This window comes from Branchiostoma lanceolatum, chromosome 8 (genome assembly GCF_035083965.1).
Source record: "Branchiostoma lanceolatum isolate klBraLanc5 chromosome 8, klBraLanc5.hap2, whole genome shotgun sequence".
Classification (NCBI taxonomy): Eukaryota; Metazoa; Chordata; class Leptocardii; order Amphioxiformes; family Branchiostomatidae; genus Branchiostoma; species Branchiostoma lanceolatum.
In genome coordinates, this window is record NC_089729.1 from 12,394,227 (window position 1) to 12,419,196 (window position 24,970).

The window sequence follows — 24,970 nt, forward strand, 5'->3', positions numbered from 1 at the left end:
ACTGGTTTTGTACCTCGCTAGTTTAAATAATACATACATATAAACACACTTACAGACACTACTTACACACACACACACACAATACCTACACACACATACATGGACACACACACACTTATTCTGTTGATTTACAAACAAAAAGAAGCAAATAACTGCTGGAAAAGATTACATGTATGCTTCAAGCACTTCAGTAATTTTCAGTGCCATATTCAATGGTGGAATTCAAAGGGTTTTGTAATTTGGAGGACCTTACATAGGTTTTAGATTAATAACTGCCCAGCAACATGTCGAATCAAATACCTAAGGCCACAGCGAGTAAATTCCATGGACGACATCCTTTGCAGACTCCAAATTTAGTGCGCGCGGGCGGAAAAAAAAAAGGCAGGCAAAAAAAAACAAGGCATCCACATTTTCAAACTTGAATACCATAAAGCATGTAAAAAGAATTGGAGCGACAAAACACAGTATTACAACAAGTCTTTTATACTAGTACCTGTATTCAATAAAACATTGAATAACACTGAATAACACTAATGTCAACATTAAGATAATTCAATTATGGATTTAGATCCGGGTCTGTACAGCAAGACGACAGAGACAAGGTTTCCGTACACTGGGCATGGGAGTCTCCTGAGTCATGAGGCACACTGACGGTGACTACAGTACATGTTGCTAGTTCTGCTCACTTTGCCTCAGCTGAAGTTCTCTTAGCTCTCCGCTATTGCTGTCCTGACTGTCTGACTGAATTACCGTGCCTTAGAAATCACCAGTCTTTTTATTCTGTCTTCAACATACAGTTAAACAATGGTCTACTCAAACCTCATGACAATAGTTACTTCATCTGACCCTGTTATCGAATTTGTCAGTACAGTTCTTCACTTTATTCAAGAACAGCACATCGGATTACACCTTGTTGATAATAATGGCACAGCAATTACAGACTATATCACAAGTTTGGCATGAGGGCTGCACAGTGTCTTCCTGTAAGTTGGTGACGAGGAGCAATCTTATTACAGCTTGCATACACTATAATTATACAACGCATTTGTACGGAGTTTCTCGAACGTTTTTGCGATAGAACTGACAGTAGTTTGCAATTGCGACATATTGTACTATTTTCGGTATGTTGACCATTGCTGAAGGGTAAAAAAAAATCTTGCGCGCCCTGATGTCATCCATAAAATCTACTGTCTTGCTGTGGCCTAAACTTAGATAACAAATTCTTTGTAAAACTACTCAGGCAAACAACATCATTCAAATGTTCACAAATATTGCTGGTTTTAGTCATCAATGATAAATATATATTCTTTCATTATACTCATATAATTCTATTATATTCTTTCACATCATATCTTCACATACATTTGTAATCCGATCCTCATAATAGCTTATTATAGCTTATCTTTTTTTTTCCTTTGTATTATTCAATCAAACCTGTACATCACGGACTAAGAACAAAACATAATCTATCATCAAATTGGATTTGAGAAGACTTGAACAAAAGGGACACATTGATCATATTTTTAAGTCTCTAAAATGACTGCAAATGTTTCCATGATATTGATATAGAAATATACAATCTCTGGTTGAATGGTTTTTAAAAAAGGATCACAATAATTGAATCTTAATACATTGCCTTGTGACTAAATTTTGAAAAAGATTAATCTTTCTTCACCTTAAGCATGCTAAGGTACCCTTTTTGCTCCAAAAGTGTATTGGTTACTGGGTTAGGCAGCAGGAAGAAAGTTAAAATCCAATAGCTAGGCCATCTGCTCTGGGATCTGAACCAGCCCACAATACACGTTTGTCATTGGCTACACGTGCATCCCCCTCAGCCAACCAGAAGGCTCCCTTTGTAATGATTTGGCCCCGTCCAAACAGGGATCTTCCATGTCCTGTTATTGGTCCAACCACCTTGTGACCTTTGGCCTTCAGTTGATCCCTGACAGTAGGTTGTATTCCTTCTTCTAACGCTATTGACCCAACAGCACCTATAGTTTAGAAAACAAACACTCAGACAAAAAAATGGCAATCAAAGAATATCAAATATTTTCTTAAGAATATACAATCTGATTCTCTGAAACATTCTGAAATTATCTTTAAAGAACCGTGAAATTTGTTGAAAATGAACAACTGTTATGAAAAAAGTCTCACAAAGGTTGATGGTAATATCTAAAAATCTGTCTTCTTTATCCCAAATCATGAAAAATGATGTTTTCTGGAGACACATTTTTTCATGTATTGCCCTATGTAGCTATTCAGAATAATCCTAACTTAATACAAAGAAAATCTCCTTGGGTACATATAGAATACAACACGGGGTATTCTGTATCACCCAAAGTCCCAGCCCGACCGTGGGTGGGCTGGGACCGCGGGTGGTGTGGAATATACTGTATTGTATTTCATTTATGTCATAGACTCATACCCACCCGAGAAAACACACAATTTCAATGCAAAATGCGCCAGAAGTTGAGAAAAATTGTCCCTGAACAAAAAATTTTCAACAGCTGCACATTCCAACGCCCGAATCCAGTATTCAAATGTTCTACAGCGGCGCACTTGGCACACTCACAATGCCTTATGAATATTCTACGGAAGGTGGTGTGATAACCCAAAGTTATCACCCGGTCCAGAACGCTGTATTACTGTAAATCTTGAAACTATTGCGATTGTTTTATTCTTATTGTGACCTTATGGTGACCTTTCCACTGCAAATTCATGACACCGTGTCTCCCTTGCTTGTACTACAGAAACACCATAAAACTTCCCTTTCCCTCCTAACACGAAATAAAACCATTGCAAAAGAAAATGAACTTACGATAATAAGATTCTATTCAATATCTACCCTTCTCTACACTGCCTTGCCCTGTCATGAGAACAAACTAAGGTTACCTTAGTAGAGAGAGGGTTATCTGTTACATTAGTGGCCTAAGTGTTATACATACCTTCATGACCTGGTCCCACACACACTCTTGGCTGGTCCAAGGCCTGCTGAGGGTCCATACCAAACTCTAACATGTTAAGGAGTACCTGGGAATTCAAAATGTAATTAGCAAAACATTGAGGGGTTTTCCATCTTCAGAATTTGGGAGGCTGTTATCAGCAAACCTTGCCAACTAGATATAGACAACAAGGAACAGATATAAATTCTCTACCACAGAAAAACATTTTTAACACCATCTAGAGGTTTCTAGTAACATAAGTGAGAATAAACAACTTGATCAGAGAAAAATAGTCTAAGAAAACAATTAAGGTCCTCACTGACTTTTTCTTATTCTTGCACACAGAATGATTTTCTTTCTGGAAGATAACTTTTCTTCAACAAATAGAGAATGCCATTTTTTGTAGTGTAAGCACTGTTGTTTGAATCCTTTCTTTTGATAAGGCATATCCAGCTTATCAATTTTTTTGTTAATTATTATCTGACCTCTTAAATTCAACATAATGCTAATACAATAACATTGATGACATCTGTGAATTCACCAAAATGCAAAGAAGTTTGCATAATTTGTATACAACCAATCACTGTTTTTGTATACATTCGGAGTATTTGGCGACAATAACAGTAAGTGTAGAACAAAATCCCTACTTCCTGAAGACTACCTTAAAAGCCCTGGTTACACATATGATCTTCCCCGAACCATGGTAGGGAGTGGTTCAGGTCAGCTTGGTCGGCTGGTGTTCGCCGTGTTTGGCTTGAAGCCATGTTCGAAGCTGGCTTTTTTTTTTAAATTTTCAAAGCAGATATTTCAAAACATTTGACTGTGGACGGGAGGTCTGGAATGGGTGGTTGGTTGGTTGGTTGGGTGGTTGGTTGGTTGGTTGGTTGGTTGGTTGGTTGGTTGGTTGGTTGATTGGTTGGTTGTTGGGACTAAGTCAGTAGTGGTCAGAGTGTGTTTGGGAGTCAAATTTGACTCTTAATCTAAAACTGGTATGATTGCTCCCGACCTACCACCAACCTTAGTTGGCTAGTGCATGGTCGGGAGCCATGTGTTAAATCAAGGCTTTACCTGGACATGTGCTTGTGGCTGCATGAAGCCGCCCATGATTCCAAACGACATCAGGAGGTCGTGTGTGCTGCTGTCCGTCACCATTGCTGGGATGATGGTGTGGTACGGTCTCTTACCCGGGGACACAACATTGGGGTGGTCAGGCTGAAGGGAGAAGTTAGCACCTCGATTCTGCAACAACAAGATTACAGCAGATGTTCAACAAAATTACAGCAGATGTTCAACAAAATTACAGCAGATGTTCAATACAGAAGTAGTAACAACAAAATTACAGCAGATGTTAAAAGGAAGAAGTTAGCACCTTGATTCTGCAACAACAAAATTACAGCAGATGTTCAATACAGAAGTTAGCATCTAGTAACAACAAAATTACAGCAGCTGTTAAAAGGGAGAAGTTAGCACCTCGATTCTGCAACAACAAAATTACTGCAGATGTTCAGTACAGAGGTAAGCACCTCAATTCTGCAACAGCAAAATCACAGCAGACCCATCATAATATCACACACACAAAATTGTTTCTCACAAGAATTTCATGATCACAAAAAAAACAATATCAAAACAACAAAGTTATAAAGCAAACATGAAAACTAGAAAATGTTTTCCTCTACAAAATAACATCACAATATGTTCTTCATGACTTTGAAGTTTGAACCTTCAGACTTTGAAATAGTTCTGCAATGCATCATACCTATAAGTGTGAATTTCAGGTGTTTTTTTTTTAGATGCCTATTACATCCAAATCAAAAGAGGAAATTGTGAAAGAAAACATTAGAAATGCTCAGATCATACCTGTAATGTGAAACCACAAGCCTTAGGGACTAGACCGGTCCCAAAGCCCATGTAGTTACTGTTGATGAAGGAACAAGCGTTCCCCTCCCCATCCACAACACTGAAGTACACGGTATCATTTCCAGTGGGGATGTCTCCCTTGCGGGGCTCCTCCATAGCACTGTTGTGGAATAGGTAAAGGTCTTAGCCATTGTCTTACAAATCGCAGCTCCAAATACTTTTTCCCATTATCTGCAAGAAATTCTACAAGTTGATATTTTTCCTGCAATTTAATGAAAACCTTTCTGCAAATGCAGATGACGTTGTTCTAGCTTGACATAGCTAATGTTTTCTTAAATTTCTACCTTCTGAAGAGACCATTTGGTACCAAATTTGTATTAGTTAAGGGGTTAGATAGCGGGGAGAAGGTTAAAGATATACTATAAAGGATATGCTGTATTGTTTTGAATGATCTAAAACAATTGCAAACTGCAAGTCTCTGCGACAATGGAATTTTGATACCTTAGACCTGAATTTTTCGACATGCAAAATTACTATTTCACCTGCAATGAAAATACATGTATCACAATTTCTTTCTTCTGAAAATTAAACTGTCAGGTTGCAGGTCAGTATTTCACGTTCTGCTAGGTAATGTCTGATTGAAGATAAGTTCAAGATGGCGGCGAAGCGAACACCTCTGCAGGATCGCTCCGCTTGAGTGAGACTAATTCCCTACTTTTACGGTAAAAGTGAGACTCAAAGTGTATCTAGCCCAAAGTTGGTAATAGATATAGCTGTCACATATACAGCATTTAGACGCAGGATAAATCCTTTACCTTTTACAAGGTAAACTTTGTCCGAGAGTTACCCGCGCGTCAGGAGCGTCAGAAGAACAAAGACCCAAGCGGACAAAATGGCGACCGGCGACCATGACTTGAAATCGTCTAACGAGTTATACAGCCTGCTTGGAGTTACAAGCAACGCAACAGAAGAAGAGATCGTCACGGCGTACGGAAAGAAAGTAAAACGACACGAGAAAAAGCTGAACTCAACCAAGGACAAGCGTCTCCAAACTGTGGCCCGTCAAGCTTTCTCCAAGGTAAGCAAAGCCTTCTATGTCTTGTCGGACAAAGAACGCCGACAGAAATATGACAAATCAAACGAGATAGCAGAGCCAGGAAAACGCGACAAACGGATCAAGCAGAATGACGACTACTTCGTGGAGTTCAATGACAACTGTATTACAATTTATATTCCGTCAGAATCGGACAAACATTGGATAGAGATTCTTGAAACACACTACAGCTTGCCTACTGATGACAAGGGCAAAAATGGTCACCAACTCAACGTACCATACCATGATCCTACCACAGACGAACTTATCGGCTCAGTAACGCTACATGTATACCATACGTGTAAGATTCTAGTACAGGGACCAGCCTATTACCTATGGGTGCTAGACATGTTCGAAAGGTTGAAGAAGACGCTAGAAGCAAACTGCACCACGACGGAAGATGAAGAGTCCCGATGCGAGGACATTGTCTGCAATAAGTGCGAACGGCCAGGCCCAGAAGATGATGGTATCATTCAATGTAACATTTGCCAGAATTGGTATCACTATGGATGCACGGGCGTACACGAGTTCCTGCTACATGAACTGATAAAGAATGCAGAGAGCGAGTTTGTCTGTAACGAATGTTCATACGACAGCATTATGTCCGACCCGAAGTTGATAGGCGAAACATTCCCTGAGGACGCCAGTGAAAAAGAAACTATACCAAAACAGTTTATTGGCGAATCAACACCAAATGAAAAAGATGGCAACAACAATGACAAGCTGGACATACTACAATGTAGTGTAGACAAGCTAGAAGCCATTACAATGAGCAGAATTGTACATGAGAATAACAATATCGACACGCTGTCAGCGCGAGTTTCTCACCTTGAGGGTCTATTATCAAAAACAATGGAAACCTCCGGTGAGTCAGTGAAAGAGAAAAGTGCCATCAAAGGGCTGTCAAAACGAGTGACGTACATGAAGTCCCTAGAAGCAGAAAACAAGAACCTTCGGAAAAGAATCACGGCATTGGAAAAGAAGTATACAACAGATGAAAGCCAATCATCAGATCCAAAAGACGCAGTCAACGAGCCGTCCGATCCACAAGCTGAAACCTTTGAGAGCAACATTCCGACAAACAACAGATACCAGGTACTCGGCGACAACAGGCCCATGACAAAGGGACACTCCTCTCACTTAGCAAGTGACCATTGTCATGACAATCCCCTTGACAATGGCCAGCCGCAGACACGACCAGCACGAAGGCGTTCAGAGGATTCAGAAGATGGCAGCTTGGCGGAGATAGTCATCATTGGTGACTCGAACACTAGAGGCATTATTCCCAGCGTGCTCTACCCTGGTAAGCAAACTGCCAAACACTCAGCTATGAAAGTTCCGCAGGCCACAGAACTGATCACAACAACAACCTACTCGGATCCCAAGTGCATTGTCTTCCACGTGGGGACGAATGACATTCGAGAGGAAAGGGCGGCACACGGTGTTACAGAGAACCTCAGACAGCTGGTCGCAACAACACACACAAAGTACCCGAATGCAAAGATCGTTATGTCTGCCATACCCCCGAGGAACGACCAACAACTGATGGAAGTCACGCGGGACGTAAACACCTTCCTACATATTCTCAACCAAGAAACCTCCTACGTCAGTCTGGCCGACAACAACAATCTCGGTGAAGATGGATCCATCAAGAGTAATCTGTACAAACGAGACAGGTACCACCTAAACAGGGCCGGTCTGAAAGTACTCACGGCTAGCTGGAAGACGGTAATCCACCCCATTGTAGGCATGGGTATGTACCACAAAGGACAAAGGAGGGGCAGCACCCTTGCACCGCGCTCGGAAGTGAGTCAGACACAGTCTCAAGAGCAAAACAGGGAGCGTACACCACAAGGACGACGACCCAATCGACCAAATTCAGACTGGAGACAGAACAACCGACCGAACCCAGATTGGCGCCCACGCGACGGACCGAACCCAGACTGGTTTTCACGGGACGAACCGAACCCAGAATGGTTCCCTCGCGACAGACCAAACCCAGATTGGCGCCCACGCGACGAACTAAACCCAGGCTGGTTCCCACAGGACGGACCAAACCCAGGCTGGCTACCACACCGGGACAGACCGAACCCAGAATGGTTGCCACGTGACGGACCGAACCCAGGCTGGCGCCCACGCGACCGACGAGACCCAGACGACCGACCAAATTGGCTTCCACACAACCGAGACTGGCACCGTGAACCGAAAACGTTCAACCGTCCGTTCCACGGCTATGACGACTGGTTCCCGACAGCACTGGACGGACCTAGTTCATGGTCTCTACCCAAGCGATTCGAAGACCACCCTGCCCGGCGTCAGAACTACAACTACTGAGGGTATTATTATCTCACACTATATCCTTAACATTTCATTTTATATCAAACAAGAACCGACAGATTGTGATAATTTAAGAAGACCATATGCTAAATCTGTAGTAAACAGACGTAGGAACTGCGTACTAAGTTTATGCAATGATATTGCACATTCAAGCACATGTATAATTAAGTAAAACTAACTTATCGTAAAAGTAGGGACAAAGTCGATACTCATGGATTGATAGAACGAGCACCAATGCCAGCTAGGTCATTGAACATAGGGTTCTGGAATATTCATGGCTTAGGTAAGAAACTTGAAGAATGTAGCTTTAGAAGTAATTTCGAAAAACTAGATCTCTTCTCTCTTATTGAAACCTGGAGTAACGAATCTTCAGAAGTTAACATTCCAAATTATCAACATTTCTCGTCTCTGAGACAAAAACAACGGAAAGCAAGAAGGAATTCAGGCGGAATAATTTTTTACTACAAAAATGAACTCTCTAAATTCATCAAAAGAGAGCGTGGAACTTCTGAATGTAAAGACTTACTCTGGGTTCGCATATCGAAAGACCTGTTAGGGCTCTCCAAAGATGTATCTATATGTAGTGTCTACATTAGCCCTATATACTCCACCATACACAAAAGGGCGGAGGATTCCATCTTTGACATTTTAGAACAAGATGTAGCAGCCTTCACGTCCAAAGGCCATGTAATTCTCGGGGGAGACTTTAACAGTAGGATAGGGTCCTTGCAAGACTTCACTGAAAAAGAGCACATAGATTTTGAACTAGAGCCAGTGCCGCTCACCCCAAACGTAGATATTCCTAGAAATTTTTCCGACAGAAACCCGGCTAATTCTTTTGGTAAATGTCTTGTAAACTTATGCGCCCAGGCTGACCTGCGCATTCTAAACGGACGTGTCCTGGGCGACTTAAATGGCAGATTCACGTGCTACCAGCCTAACGGTTGTAGCACGGTAGACTACGCCATCTCTAGTAGCTCACTGTTTCACAACTTAAATATGTTTAAAGTCCATCCACTTACAGAATTTTCTGACCACTGTATGGTTTCTGTGAATATACGCGCATTAGCGCATTCACAAGAAAACGTGAAAACTAAACAAAACACACGCTCCTTCCCATGTCGGTTTGTCTGGGGTCCCGATTCTGGCGATAAATTTATAAAAGCGCTAAGTAGTTCAGCGATCTCCCAGAAACTAGAAAAAATTGTATCCCTAGATAACAATGACACAAAGTCAACAGCAAAGACAAACGAGAATGTACGCGAGCTTCAAGACATTCTAGTATTGACAGGAAAGATGTCTCTCCAAATGAGAGGTAAGAAAAAGACAAAAGGATTCAAAAGAAACAAAAAATGGTTTGATAAGACTTGTTACGAAGCGCGCAAAGAATTGCAAAATGTGAGGTACCTTTTAGTAAACAATCCCAAAAATCCAATCGTAAGAGGTAGTTACTTCAGAAAGAAAAGGGAATTCAACAAACTGATCCGAAAGCACAAAAGAGAGCATGAAAATAATTGTCTGCTGGAACTCCAAAAACTTCAAGACAATAACCCGACAGCTTTTTGGAATCTACTTAAAGAACTAAAGAAAACCGACTCAACTAATCAAGAAGACATACCAGTAGATTCATGGGTGGAACATTTTAAAACCCTTCATGAAAAATCTAGATTAAAAAGACAAGATTTTGATGCCACCTTTGAAAAAGTAATTCTAAACAAACTTGAAGTACTACAAAACCATAACCAATCCCAAGGCCCTCTAGACTATCTTATTACAGAATCAGAAGTCAATGTTGCCATCCAAAGACTCAAGAACAAAAAAGCCAGTGGTGAGGACATGATAACAAATGAAATGCTAAAAGCAGGTAAAACTCTCTTACTTCGTCATCTTTTAAACTTGTTTAATAATGTCCTCTCAAGCGGAACCTTTCCCCTTGATTGGTCCAGAAGCTATATTGTCCCAGTATTTAAAGCAGGGAGAAAAGATGACCCAAACAAGAAACAACTATCGAGGCATCTCCATATCAAGCTGTCTCGGAAAACTATTTACCTCGATTCTAAACAAGAGACTATCAAACTTTCTCGACGAAAACGATATTCTAAAACCAAACCAGACAGGATTCCGGAAGAACTACAGACAACATATTTTTACTGAAAACCTTAATCTCTAAATATACTCAGTCAAGAAAACAGCTGTTCGCTTGCTTTGTAGACCTCTCAAAGGCTTTTGACTCCATTTGGCACGGAGGTCTGCTATACAAACTTTTATCAACAGGTATATCTGGAAGATTCTTTGATGTAATGAAAAACCTATACAGCCAATCCAAAGCCAGTGTCAAAACAAATCGAGGTCTGAGTGAAACTTTCCCCGTCGAAATCGGAGTCAGACAAGGCTGTGTCCTTAGTCCTTCACTATTCAATCTGTACATCAGCGATCTAGCAAACGAACTAAATACAGGAGATCTAGATTCCCCCCTACTAAACACAACCAAAGTATCTAGCCTTTTCTATGCAGACGACCTCGTCCTGTTATCAACAAGCCAACAAGGTCTTCAAAAAGCAATAAACACTTTAAGCCTTTACTGTAAAAAATGGAAGTTAACAATAAACCTAAACAAAACTAAAATAATGATATTTAATAAAAGAGGACACTTGTTCTCAAACTTTAAATTCCAATTGTTTCACCAAAACATAGAGATTGTATCGTCTTATAGTTATCTAGGAGTGATGTTTACAACGGGTTGTACTTTCAGCACCGCTATGAAAACCCTGCAAAAGAAGGCTTTACGAGCCCTCTTCAGTATTAAATCAACTCTTGGAAACAGCAATCCCCCTATATCAGTGTACACTAAGCTATTCGATGCATGTGTAGTTCCAATATTAACTTATGGTGCGGAGGTATGGGGCAAGATTGGACTAAACGACAACTCTCCAATTGAACAAGTACATCTCAAATTCTGTAAAGCAATCCTGGGCGTAAGAAAAAATGCCAGCAACCTTGCCACAAGAGCAGAGCTTGGTAGATATCCCCTCTGGATTGAAGTGTATACTAGAATCTATTCATACTATAAAAGATTAGTTAGAGAAATGCCGAAAGATAGCTTACAATATGAAGCTTTTTTAGTACAGCAGGACCTACATAGGAGAAAGATACCATGCTGGCTTTCAAATATTAGTAAAATCTTGGAGGAGTCAGGCTTTGCCTACCTTTTACTTAACAAAGACCGAAACACGCTATCCGCTCAATCTGAACTAAAACAGAGGCTGAAAGACAACTTTCTTCAACATTTCTACTCACAACTTAATTCTTCTGGTGAAAAAGGGAAGAATGGAAACAAATTGAGAACTTACAAAAAATTCAAGATTACGTATGAAAAAGAAAAATATCTAGATATACAAAATTCTAACTATCGGCGAGCCATGACTAAACTAAGGATCAGCGATCATCCATTGCAAATTGAAGTTGGAAGGTACAACCAGACTCCACCAAATAACAGAATGTGTACTTTCTGTGACAATGATTGTATAGAAGATGAAATACATTTTATCTTAGAATGCTCACTATACGCAGACATGCGCAGATCCCTTGTAAGTCCCATACAACTAGACAAAAAATATACGCATCTTAAAAATAACGAGCTATTCACATGTATCATGTCATCTAAAAACGACGATATAATTGGAAAACTATGTGAATTTGTATACAAATGTTTCAAGAAGAGAGAAGAGACTCTGTAGATTTAGATGGAATATATAACAATGTTCCATTTCTTTTACTTTATGTTACCTAATGCATTTAGCCCATGCTGGGCATGAATATGCAATAAAGTTCATTGTCATTGTCATTGTCATTGTCATTGTCATTGATAAAGAATTGTAAACCTAAAAAAAATCAGAATCAAGTCATCTTATTCATATTGGCTACAGAGTTAGGTAGCAGAAAGAAGGTTAAAACAAATTCAAAGCTGTAACACCTGTCCATGTTGATCAGCTGCCTCCTCTGGGCAGCATATTCCTTGGACAGCAGCTGTTCCACAGGAACTTTGACCTTTGACATGTCGGCACAGTACCACAGGCTGTCAGCGAAGCTGAGTCTGATGGTTTCGATCAGAACATGCAGGTAGTCTGTTGTGTTGTATCCAAACTCTGCAACATGAATCAAAATCAACAGTAACGAATTTATCATATATCTATCATGTATTTTACTATATAATCATAATAAGTACAAATAGACTTATATAATAGGAGCACAGGAGCCAAGAATATACATTTTTGGTTTGAAAATGGCACAAAACCCCCAAATGAGTAATTTCTATGTGATGCATGCCAAAAATGTGAATAGAGTCCTGTATGTAGGCATAAGTCATACTCATCCCTATACCAAATTTCAGGTAATTCTGTTTCAATACCAGGGCACTGGAGCCCAAAATATACATTTTTGGTCTGAAACTGGCCCAAATGCCATGTCAGAAGTTGATTCTGCGCAGAATTTAAGATATATTTGAAATCTATGTTAACACAGTAGACTACTCTCAAAGAATTTTTGCTCCCATACTTTCTATCTTGTGCAATTGCAGCACAATAAATATCAATCATTAGTACTGAAATAAACTTCATTGTTGATACATCTCAAATAAAGAAATCGACAGAAGTACATGTATCTTGTAACATACATTGACGAAGGTTAGACATCCAGGTAATAAGATACGCCAAAAAGAATTATTCAAGCAAATGGATAAAATTTGAAAATAATTAATTTGTGTTTTTATCCAGTTGCTTGAGTAATTATTTTTGGCATATCTTGTAACATATTTTGAGAATGCTAGCTTGCAAATCTAATTATTCATTGGCCAATCAAAATACCTTTCATATTGAATCCTTCCAGAATGTTTAGCGCCATGAGTGCTGTTATACCCTGTCCATTCGGTGGTATCTCCCAGACCCTCACCCCCTTGTAGTCCACTGAAATGGGATCAACCAAAGTGCTGGTGTGGGATTCAAGGTCGTCCAATGACAGCACTCCTCCATGTTCCAGTACAACGTCAACAATGGCTTGGGCAATCCTGCCTCGGTAAAAACCTGACTTTCCTTTGCTGGCAAGTTCCTGAAGAGAAAATGTAAATCAAATACATTGTAAAGCTTATTTAGTTAATCTAAAATCCAGTGCACATCTCTCTTTCTTTAGTCCTTTGGCCACACATGTACAGTTGTGCAAACACTTACAGTAGGGAGCTACATGTGTAGTCCTCTGGTAGTGGTGTGTGTTCAACTTGTATATCACAGGTACTGTAAATTCAGAAATGTTTGCAGTGGTTTTATGTTCGTGGTTTTTGCAGCGACCGTTTCAGCGCATACTTAAAGTTTGGCCACCACAAATATTTTTGTCCAATACTGTAGCAGTATGTGACTATAGCGCTGCCACAAACTTAAAACCACCACAAACACTCCATTTTCCGTATTTCTTAAAGTTTGTAAGCTGTAAGAAAGCAATATGTGACAATTTATAACCCAGCCAGGGTTTAAACCAAAGGAAACCGAAAAATAAAACAAAAACATTACCAACTTGGATCTTGAATCCGTCAATAAGATTTTACGTCCTTAGATAACATATATCCACTTTAGATTAAAAGGAGGCCATCTGGATTAGACACTAGTCATGAACAGAAGGGGGGTGCAGACTGAGTCACATTTGGGACACCATTTTTGTTGTTACTGCAACACCACCTAGCAGCAAAGAGTAGCATTTCACCATGATGAAGGCAGCTCACAAGTTGCCAAACCATTGGCTAGGTAAAATCATGTACTTTGTGTTGATTGATTTGAGATTCGACTGTCAAACAAGGGGACCCGAGTTCAAACCCGGCTGCCCCCAGACATGTCTAGACATACTCCCCGACGTTGTGCCCTTGGGAAAGGCACTTAACACGACTTTCCTCACTTCACTCAGGTGTAAATGAGTACCTAGCTCATCTAGGGTTAGGGACATCCCTCGGATAGGACGTTAAATGGAGGTCCTGTGTTTGGGGGAGAGCCACACCCCGCACACATAAAAGAACCCACCACACCTTTCGAAAAAGAGTAGGGGCATGCCCCAGTGTGCGATGGTCCAAAACCTACAGTCCCATGACCACACATGGGTTCGTCCTTAGTAATAGCCTCTGGCCTGTTGGGCAACCCTGGCATGTACATGCTGAACCAATGAATAAATAAATAAAAATATTGTACTGTAATTCTTGATTTGTTAACTGTAAGATAATTTCAGCTGATTTAATGGTCACTAGTCAACAGCTTAAATTTCATCATCACAAATATTTGATCATTAATATTTGAGACAGTAATGTTTGTTCCCACCGTTAAAATTAAGTGCCGTGACCTACGTGTACTCCATTTTCCCCCAACCGCTATATTTTCCTGCCGCTATATTAAAGTGATTTACAGTGTATTAAACTTACCCTAAATGTCTGGGCTAGATGAGGGTTCTTCATGATGTCACCTTCCCTGGGTGCCTTGCCCTGAAGGAGCAGGTCGCCCCCATGTGTGTTGGCCGGGTACTGCAGCAAGGCTGCTCCCTTAGCCCAGTGGTAGGCAGCAACATGTGCTACAGGAAAGCCCTCCTCTGTAAGCTGGATGGCTGGCTGTAGAATCTCCAGCATGCTTAGCTGAACAGACACCAAAAAGATTTCTTAAGTTCATAAAGGTCACAGAAATGAGGAGTATTTCCAATACAGAAATTATTTTTCGGTTTGTGGAACAGATTTTGCACAACCTGTGAGTTTTGATAATATACTTCCATCTCAGCGAACCCATTTTTGCCTGCTGTTATGATCTTCAGTAATTCTAAACTCATTTGTACTACACGTATACCGATGTACACTGTAGTTTGATAGACTCATTTTGCTGCCTGATTAAATCTAATGAATAAACAAGAGTCTGAGGACCCAAAATCTCCATGAAATTTGTTTTTTTTTATGTTGTGTTATGTTTGTGTATGTTATTTGTTGTTTGGTTGTTATGTTATGTTTTATCTGCTTCAGGGTGGTTGTGTTTGTTTATATTTGTTTTATGTTGTCTGTTACGCCTCAGTGTATTTGTTTCTCCTTCTCTTTATGGCTCTCATGTGATCTCTCTTCGTCTTCTTATGTATCTCTGACACGTGGAGACATCCCAACCTTGCCTACAAAGTTGTGTAAATTATAAACTATCAGGGACAGCGGTTGATAGAACAAAACTTTACAGGTGAATAAAAGACAGGGGTACAATAGATAAGCAGGAAAGGTTACGGGTGACCAGATCATGTCAAAGTGATATGTAGTTACCTATAAACTGGTAGCATTGTACGTTTAAATATATTGTGGTCCACAGTACCATTGCCAAACCATAGAGAAAATAAAGCCAGACCACAGCTGGTACACGGTATGAGCAAGAAACAGCCTGTTAACAGGTCAAAGTGAAGTTACACATAATCAAATGTGTGATGTGTCCTGGTTACTTCACATACCTTATGCTTTGGATCCCCATCATATATCCTTTGATCCACAGAAACTGATCTTGACCTCTTCTTTGCTATTTTCCCATATTATTCAACTGGGGTCCTCAAACATACAGACAGACTGGAATGAGTTGCCTTACATTAAAACCATGTAAAACTGTTCCTTTCACTACCTGCTGTCAAGCTTCTAGTCTGGTCAAATCAGTCCCTACAGACTGTTAAGCGCCAACAGCTGTTAACAACCAACAGTTGCTAAATTGATTGATGGGCTTGGCAAGCTAAAGCCAACAGCTGTTGACAACTGACCCACTTACGCTATAAATAGCTATTAACAAAGCGCCTGATATAGGATAGGCCAACACAGCAGATATAGATTTCCCAATTACTTAGGCAAATTAAGTCCAATTTGCATAATTTGCACTTCATTGTATACAACCCTCTCTAAGCTACCTGCCAAGTAAATAACACGAAAATCTGTCGCTCCTTTCTTCAGTTATTCTCCTTTGAAGATTTTGACAAAAACGCCATTACAGTTCCAGTGACACATACCAGAGGGCCCAAAATCGACCTTGACCTTTCTCCTCCCGACAACTACCCACATACCAAATATCATTACAATTCATCTACACATTCTATAGTTATGCTGATTTTACGCATCCGGTGACACATACATACACACACAGTGACACAAACATACACACACGCGCACACACACGCAAACACACTAACTTTGCATGATTTGCACTTCAGTGTGTACATCTCTGTCCAACCTACCTGCGTACCAAATAACATGAAAATCTGTTGTTCCTCTCATCAGTTATACCCCTTTAGAACATTTTTACAAATAGGCCATTGCAGTTCCAGGGACGCAAACCAGGGGGCCCAAAATCGACCTTGACCATTCTCCTCCCAGCGCATACCCACATACCAAATATCATTACAATCCATCTACACGTTCTACAGTTATGCTGACTTAAAGCATCCAGCGACACACATGCAAACGGTTTACCTCCTTACTTATGCAAATTCGGTCTCATTTGCATAGTTTGCACTTAAGTGTGTACATCTTGGTCTAACCTACCTGTGTACTAAATAACATGACGATCTGTCGATCCACTATTCAGTTCTTCTACATTGAAGATTTTTACAAATACGCCATTGCAGTTCCAGTCACACATGCCAGGGGGCCCAAAATGGACCTTGACCTTCCTCCTCTTAACACCCACCCACATACCAAAAATCATTACAATCCATGTACAGGTTCTACAGTTATGGTGACTTTAAACATCCGGTGACACATACATACACACAAACACCAAACGCACGCAAAACAGTATATCCATGAAAAAGCCTTTTTTCATGGAGATAATAAATAGACAAATACATATAGAATACAACACGGGGTATTCCGTATCACCCGAGGTACCAGCCCGACCGCGGGTCGGATCGCCCGACGGCCGTAGGCCGGAGGGCGATCCGACCCGTGGGAGGGCTAGGACCGAGGGTGATGCGGAATACAACGTGTTGTATTTTATTTATGTCATACCTTGGTCTACCCACCCGCGAAAACATACATTTTAATGCGGAATGCGCCAGAAGTTGAGGGAGTTTTGTGTCCTCGAACAAGAAACTGTAGCAACATTGATTCCAATCTCCGAATCCGGTATTCGAATTTCCGACGGCCGCACAACCGGCGCGCTCGAAATGCGTTCGAAATATTCTATGGAAGCCTGTGTGATAACACTTCCGAACCCTATGTGATCCGGATAGTTATCACACGGTCCGGAACACCGGTATCAGGCCCAGGCATGACATAAATATCCGTCTGTCATAAGCAACAAGATTACGTTGGATGGCACTTATTCTGACACTGAGGAAAACTTGCAGAAAGGTATTTTACTTCTGACATATTTTTTTCAATGGTATTAAGATATTTCATTTCTAAGTTATCCAAATGTTCTAAACATGACTGGGGAATCAACAAAATGGAGAACTCTGGTGATGTTTTATCTTAACCTACTCCCTGTTGCCTGACCCTATAAGCAATACCAATTTGTTGCCTAACAGTTACCTTAGTGGGTAACAGGTTGATAATTGTATCGCTTATACAGTCAAATCTGTACAAGTGACCACCTGTCCAATGTGACCACTTTTTCGTGGTCCCGTTGATAATATTTCACATTCACACAAGCATTAAGAGCTCTGTCTATAGTGACCACCTGTCCACATGGACCCTGAGTGGTCTTCTTGGGCAGGTTTGACTGTATGTTGAATTTTGATTAACCTTCTTGCTGCCGAAGTGCTCTACAGTGTCGACCCATCCAGCTGCCGCCCCCGGTATTGTGATGTTGTGTGCGTGATGTGGGGGAGGGGGGCAGTCTGAACAGTAACCCTGACTACACAGAAGGTCTAAGGACAGCCCTGCCGGAGCTCTGCCACTGCAAAAATACAAAGAAAAAAGGAGAACTTTATTTCTTTTTGGTTACATTATAAAGTAGTAGTTATATTTGTATTTACTGAGAATGAAACATTGATTCATTACACTGGGTCAGCCTAGGCAGCTCTCGCTGGTAACGGCTGACCCACAAAAATATGTAGACAAACGTACAACTTGTAAACATGACCTACAATAATGGAATAAAAGTCATTAGAATATACATGTACATCAGAAGCATATGAAAACTGATCAAGATGGACAGTAAAATATGCATGCAGAGCAAATGGTAGAAAAAAAATTCTCCTTTCATAATTCAGCTGCATTTTTAAAAACTCGAATAGTTTCCAAGGAAGAAGTTCTGATGTTATATGATATATTATATTATCACATAGCCAGGTGGCGTTGACCAATCAGAAGACTCCATGGCCCATGTATCATGACGCCATAACACACCCGTGATCATCATTCGACCCATTATGTAGAGGGGGAGGTATTGTTTATTTGTTCAAAAAAAAATGTTTACTATCTTAGAATAAATCAAATCTTTTGTAAGCATATGACAAAATAGAATAAACCATTTCAATACAAGTCAAATCTAAACGGGCGGAAATGTAAGTTGAGCCGCCCGCAGCATTGTCAGAAAGACACCCAGCAGGGAGGACTGATCGATGATAATAGATAATAGATTTGAAAAGATTTGGCATGCCAATATTGCAATGTTATCAAATATTATCTGTGGAAATGTTGGTTTTCAAAATGAAATCTATCATCTTCTGTTTAAAAATGCGTCATACAGGAATTATCGACTCTTAGTCTTATATGGGCCAGATCGGATAGGCTATATGAGAATAACGTTAATGACCTGCCTCTTCCTCAGTGTATATGGTGTCATAACGCCATATACACCTCGGGGCGGGTCATTAACCCTTAATTATATGCCATTGCCTGGTGATTATATGCTGGTTGTGAGCAGTGGAGAACCTTTACTGAACACTCATCATCATCATCATCGGTCGACCCCCGGGGGGGGGGGGGTTAGGGGCGGTGTAGGTCAAGTCCATGCACGACTTTCGACCACACCAGTCTATCTGCCGTGGCCGCACTTAGGTCTTCCACTGAACACTATGCTGCCCCTACAGCTGAATAAGCTACTAGTAGAGTCAGAGTGAGGAAGTGGGAAAACCAATAATGTTTGTTGTATAATTTAGTTCAGTAACAAATAGCACAGTACCTGCCATTTAAACCTTTGACAGTTTTTGTAGCAGCTTCGTAAAACAGACAGAAGCAGTCTCCACCGAGGCCGGTACTGCACGGCTCCGTCACGTTAAGCGCGGCTGCCATGGCAATGGCCGCATCTGCCACATTTCCACCTCGCTTCAGGATATCTAAGAATTCAACATTTCAAAATTCAAGTTTTTCCACAATGGCAGTTTAACACTTATAACAGCAATCATAGCAGTAAGTGGGACCAGTATGACCGAATCTCCAAGCAGATGTTAGGATGTAAACGATTATAACATTTACATGTACTCTAACCTCTCAAATAGAAGTACCCCCTGGAATAGAAGTACCCCCCGGACAAATCTTCAAAATGTAATATAAGTACCCCCTGGAATAAAAGTACCCCCCGGAAAATTTCAAAAATCGACAGTCGAGGCTAGGTAAACTGTGTCCATACATGTACAACTGTCACTGTCAGAGGGAAATAAGATAATAAGCAGGTAGGTAACATATATTTAGTCAATTATGCCATACCTATTAAGTATATAGATATTGAACAGAATAACTGTCCATAGCTTGTTCAAATCATGATGATCTTCCTCGCCTCTTCGTAAAATATAATAGTAATATTGAAAAATTGGGCATAGGTTCCCCGCTATGACCCCTAACCGGGGGCCACGGTGCTTTCAAATTCAACAAGTGAAATTGTACATGATACATGCTTTTTCTACTTGGAACTTGAAGCAAGTGATCAAAGAAAATTGTTATATCATTTTATTATGACTGACAATCAGTGACATAAAACAAAAATTATCAGAGTACTTTTAACTTAAAAGTTAAATGTACCTGATCATATTTTCTAAAGACATCAACCACAAAAAAACACAAATATGAACACAGTCCTTCCACAAAAGAAATATGTGTATAAACTTTTGCTCCATAGCGTCGAAAACAAAGTTAGACGCTCGGATTTCGAGTTCCCGCGGTAAATCCCACAATATTGAACAGAGATCGACTGTAAAAGTAGCTCAACGTCACAGACCGCACATACTAAGAAGTTACCCATTACGTGTTGACACTAGAAACCCGCGATGAACCGCCTAAATTGGGAAAATCTTACGATTATTTAAAAAAATGAACCCTCTGAAAATAAATATGGCCTTGTGTGTCTATCGTTGCCCCAAAAATATAATATTTCCATGCGTTTACGGTATCATTTTAAAGATCGGTATCCGCACTACGCAATATGCTGCTAGTTTTACTGTCGCCATGCCTGAGAGTGGCGGCCATGTTTCGCGATTTCGCGCTGTTGTTTACCGAATGAAACAAATCAAAGGAGCGAGTAGAAACAGAAGTGATCCCAACCGAGATTCGAACTCACGCCGAAACCGGAGGCCAGATCACAGGCACGCACGCCTTAACCACTACGCTAAAAGGTCGCGACCAGTTAGCCTGGTCAGTTGGAGGCGCTTGAACCCCCACTGTTACACTACTCCCCCTTTTCTTTTTTAAGATTCGTCCTCGAATCTCCGAGTTCGATCTTCCCTGTGTGGCATACGTTAACCAGGCTCACAGGGCCGGTGTGGGAACCAGTGAAACAAATCAAAGGAGCGAGTAGAAACAGAAGTGATCCCAACCGAGATTCGAACCCACGCCGAAACCGGAGGCCAGATCACAGGCACGCACGCCTTAACCACTACGCTAAAAGGTCGCGACCAGTTAGCCTGGTCAGTTGGAGGCGCTTGAACCCCCACTGTTACACGAATCATATCGGACATATTTCTGCCGTTTTAGAGATTTTGTGGCCTCAAAACACATATTACAAGGGAAGTTAAGTTATGATTGTTGTTTTAACGTGTTACATGTCTTCTGCGAACAAATAATTCTTCCGCCGCGCTGCCGATACTACGGATATAGTGGTCAGGAAATTATATTCCCCGTGCAGCCGTGCACCCTACTCCACACGTTTTTGATCAGCGTGCTTTGGTTTACGATATAAATAGAGACTATCAAAGTTATTTATATGAAAATTGTATTTTAAAATGTCAATGTCGCGTCTTTTTTTCCGGTTTACTTTGTAGCGTCATAGCGATATCGACCGATATGTTACGAGTGCCGCCAGGATACTTTTCACAAGGCCGTCAAAGCGGCGAGAAAATCAACGCCGGTAGGCCGAAAAATAGCGAATTACGAGCAAAAATACCGGGGAAATATGGGCAGATAAACCTTAGCTTACGATTTTAGAGGGATTCCTGGTTTACAAAGCCTCAATTTTTCAAAAAATAATAAACGTACCGTCTAGAATATTAGAACGTACCGGGTGGAACTATTGGCGAAAAAAAATAAACGTACCGGTACGTTTATTTGAGAGGTGAGAGTACTGACACTGATCATGACAGCTCTGACAGTCCCTTGCCCCAACATATCTCTTCTTCTTCTTATCTTATTCATTATCTGTCTATGTCAGGGTAGAGACTCTGTATTCTACCCGCCTATTCTACCAGTAGAGATCCCGATTAGAATCTCTGTCAACAAAAACCGATACAAGAAGACATGTTTAAAGATGTTGGCTATTAAACAGTGTTGAGAATTCGATTTTACACCTTCACTATATCTAGCTACGTACATGCATGCCTTCATGATATACTGTACTGGTACTCAATATTAATACTTATATCCAACTTTATACACCTATGAATGTAGATAACATCACAAGTTTCTTAAAGAAGGAAACTATTGGACTTAAGCCCAATAAATTTACATATTTTAAAATTTTATTTCAATATGCAGGGATTTGAAGATGGAGAGGGTGTTGTACTCTACAACTGGAGTAGATATTTAAAGCAATTTGTAGGGATTACAGTCTCTGTTAGTAGAACATCTTATTCTTCCCTGTGTAACAGTGGGGATCAACCTCCAATAACTGACCAGTCTAACTGGTCTGGACCTTTTAGCCTAGTGGTTAGCGTGTTGAATTCCCAAGCCGTGCGGATCGGGATTGACGCGGGTTCTAATCCCGGGAGCGGCGTACTCGCCCCTTTGGGTTTTTACACCTGTTAAGAAATTGCAATTCTGTTAGTAGAGACTGTGGTGGCCAAACTTCCCTGGCAAACATTATCAGTCTGGTAGAGACTAGGGGCATGTCATGATTGGGGGATTTGAACCTTGAACCTCTTGGTCCTTGGGCAAACACTCAAACCATTACGCCTTATAACGGCACAATACGAAGACAGTAGGCACAGGGAGGGGTAATTGCTGTCAAAAATCCAGTTGTCGATTAGAGAGTAAATGTTGCGATTTTCCACCAAACATCTGCTTGGAGAGTAAATGAGCCCACACGTAGATTCGACTACGTTTTGTTTACGTCTCAGGGGCCTTGACCTTTGACACTACACAGGCGTACTCAGTACTAACTGGAATCTACGAGTGGGCTTGTTTAAACAGAATTTTTAACTGCCGAGCTGGTTTTGAAGCTGCAAGAAGTGCATGCCCTAAAAAATCTTTGATCTTCGTGTGAGCTAAAATTCTAAGAACTCCTTTCTCGGTAGAGTTTGAAAATCAAACTTCGAAATTTTGAACTTTGTCACACAAATATAATTTGAACATGCATGTTATGTTGCCAAAAAGAGGGCGAACTTTAACATAAAAACACACTGATGTCGTTGAGTGACATTTAAAAAAAACGTACCTAGTCCTATTTGTGAGGCCAGTGGTTGGCTACTGGCGACACTTCCATGTAAAGAAATAACGGGAGATCTTCTGGATATAAAGTTGAACTCCCTGCCGCTAACATTGTCCATGGGCGCCGCCATCTTGGATCAGCTGTTTTTGGGGAACCTAGTGCGCAGGTGCGTAGCAGACGATGTTTTTACCCACGTGCTTTTGTTTACAAACAAACAACGTTGTCAAAACAACAAAAAAGCAGATTGCTGAATTATTAAAATGCCATCATATTACAATATTTGGTCTCTTGAACATAGAGTAAGTCTTGAACACATAAGGGACCATACGATATTTACAGGGGGGAGGGGTGGTGCACGGGAAGTCCGGTCAAAAAAAATTTCCATAACCCTCCCCCCCATCTCACATTTTTTTTCCATGACCCTCCCCCCCCCCCGACCTCGAAAAAAATTTCCATGACCCTCCTCCTACAGGTATCATGTAAAAATGGTAGAAAACCGACCCCCATTTATAAAACAACTACTAGTACTATATGGACATCGGGCGTCTACTTGGAACAGCTGACGCATGCTTTAAAACAGGAACCGGTTTAAATCGGGACCCTTTGAACTGCTATATGAGGGACAAAATTTGCTGGAAGAGTAAGCTAAGTTTAATCAAGGAGATCTATTAAGACATCTTTATTTGTAAAAAGAAATACAGCTTGATTTTTGGGGGGCGACGCCCTCCGACATATTTTTCGCCGCGGGAGGCGCGACATGCACCCACAGGAAAATCTAAAAATCTTGAACCATTGAAATGCTATTTCCCGAATTTTGCTGAGCAAATTTTGCTGGTAAACAAAGTAAGTTTAATGACATCTCTATATTTGAAAAAAAAATACAGAAGAGTTTCAGCTTGATTTTTGGCGGACGACGCGATCCCGCCCTCCCGACATGCTCCCACAGGCGCTCGCAAAACTAGCATGCATGCTCGGGAAATTTAGGAAATTCAAACTCTATTTTCAGAGGCAAATAATTTACATTGTATAAAGCTAGTGTGCCCACCGACAGCACATGCAAACCTAGCACGTAATTTTTTATCGAACTGACACACAAGGAACTGACGCATCGACGTCAAAGCCACACGTCTTCTATGTTTACGTTTTGAAGAACTGACCTTAGAAACAAACAGTACTCAGAAAATCAAACCTCACTACAGTCCTGCGAAGCTAAAGTAGCCGTTGAATATAGTCTGAAATTTTTTTGTGCACTTCTGTATTTACCATCTACAACTACAGAAGTCACTGGAATCGAATAATACTGTAGAAACAGCATGAAAAGTGCGCCAACAGTCCCAGCACAGCCGTGTGACAATGTATACGCGGTTTCGTGAGCTTGGCTCCGCCCCAAATACCGTTCCCGCGAAACCTGTATCACTGCCTTTCTGTCGGCCGCACCCACAGCAAAACTTCCAAAGGGATCAAAGGCACACCGCTGTCCACCACTCCATCACCATGGTAACCGTACCAAACTGTCGCAACAGGCCAGCATGTTTGCTACATCAACGCTTTTGCTGGTGAACCATGTGCAAGGGGGCACCCGGGAACTTATCAAGTGAAAGTTTATTCGACGTGTATCAAGCTAAATTGATAGAACTTTAATAATAATACCGTTTTGGAGCTCTTTTTGATTTTGAATACAGCGGGACAAGAGGGCTATGGTAACGTTACCTGTACTGTGGAATCAGATTGAAGTCGTGGCCGTGACGTGATGCAAAAGGGGGAGGGCGCTCGAAGCCGCGGTAATATCGGCATTTCAAGCCAGGTTTATCGCGACATAGACCTTGTTATCTTCGCCGAGTACTATAGTACTCGGGGTAGATTATGTTTTCGGTTGAGCCAGCTGTTTGGTGGGTCTGTATGTATGTCAAGAG

The 24,970-nt window shown here is 40.9% G+C and overlaps 2 protein-coding genes across 2 annotated transcripts; one reads left to right on the forward strand and one right to left on the reverse strand.

Moving 5' to 3' along the window:
• Positions 1-1,314: 1,314 nt before the first annotated feature.
• Positions 1,315-23,217, reverse strand: LOC136439854 (glutathione hydrolase-like YwrD proenzyme). Its single transcript, XM_066435488.1, has 10 exons — positions 23,064-23,217; positions 19,386-19,539; positions 18,002-18,155; positions 14,681-14,887; positions 13,092-13,332; positions 12,203-12,374; positions 4,800-4,959; positions 4,011-4,181; positions 2,946-3,030; positions 1,315-1,991 (listed from the first exon to the last, which is right to left on the reverse strand). Exons 1-10 carry the CDS (start codon positions 23,185-23,187, stop codon positions 1,747-1,749), a joined length of 1,713 nt encoding a protein of 570 aa, XP_066291585.1. The 5' UTR covers positions 23,188-23,217; the 3' UTR covers positions 1,315-1,746.
• On the forward strand, positions 5,692-8,791 carry LOC136440431 (uncharacterized). The gene has a single exon (XM_066436476.1). The coding sequence runs from the start codon at positions 5,692-5,694 to the stop codon at positions 8,224-8,226; it is 2,535 nt and encodes an 844-aa protein (XP_066292573.1). The 3' UTR covers positions 8,227-8,791.
• Positions 23,218-24,970: the final 1,753 nt, after the last annotated feature.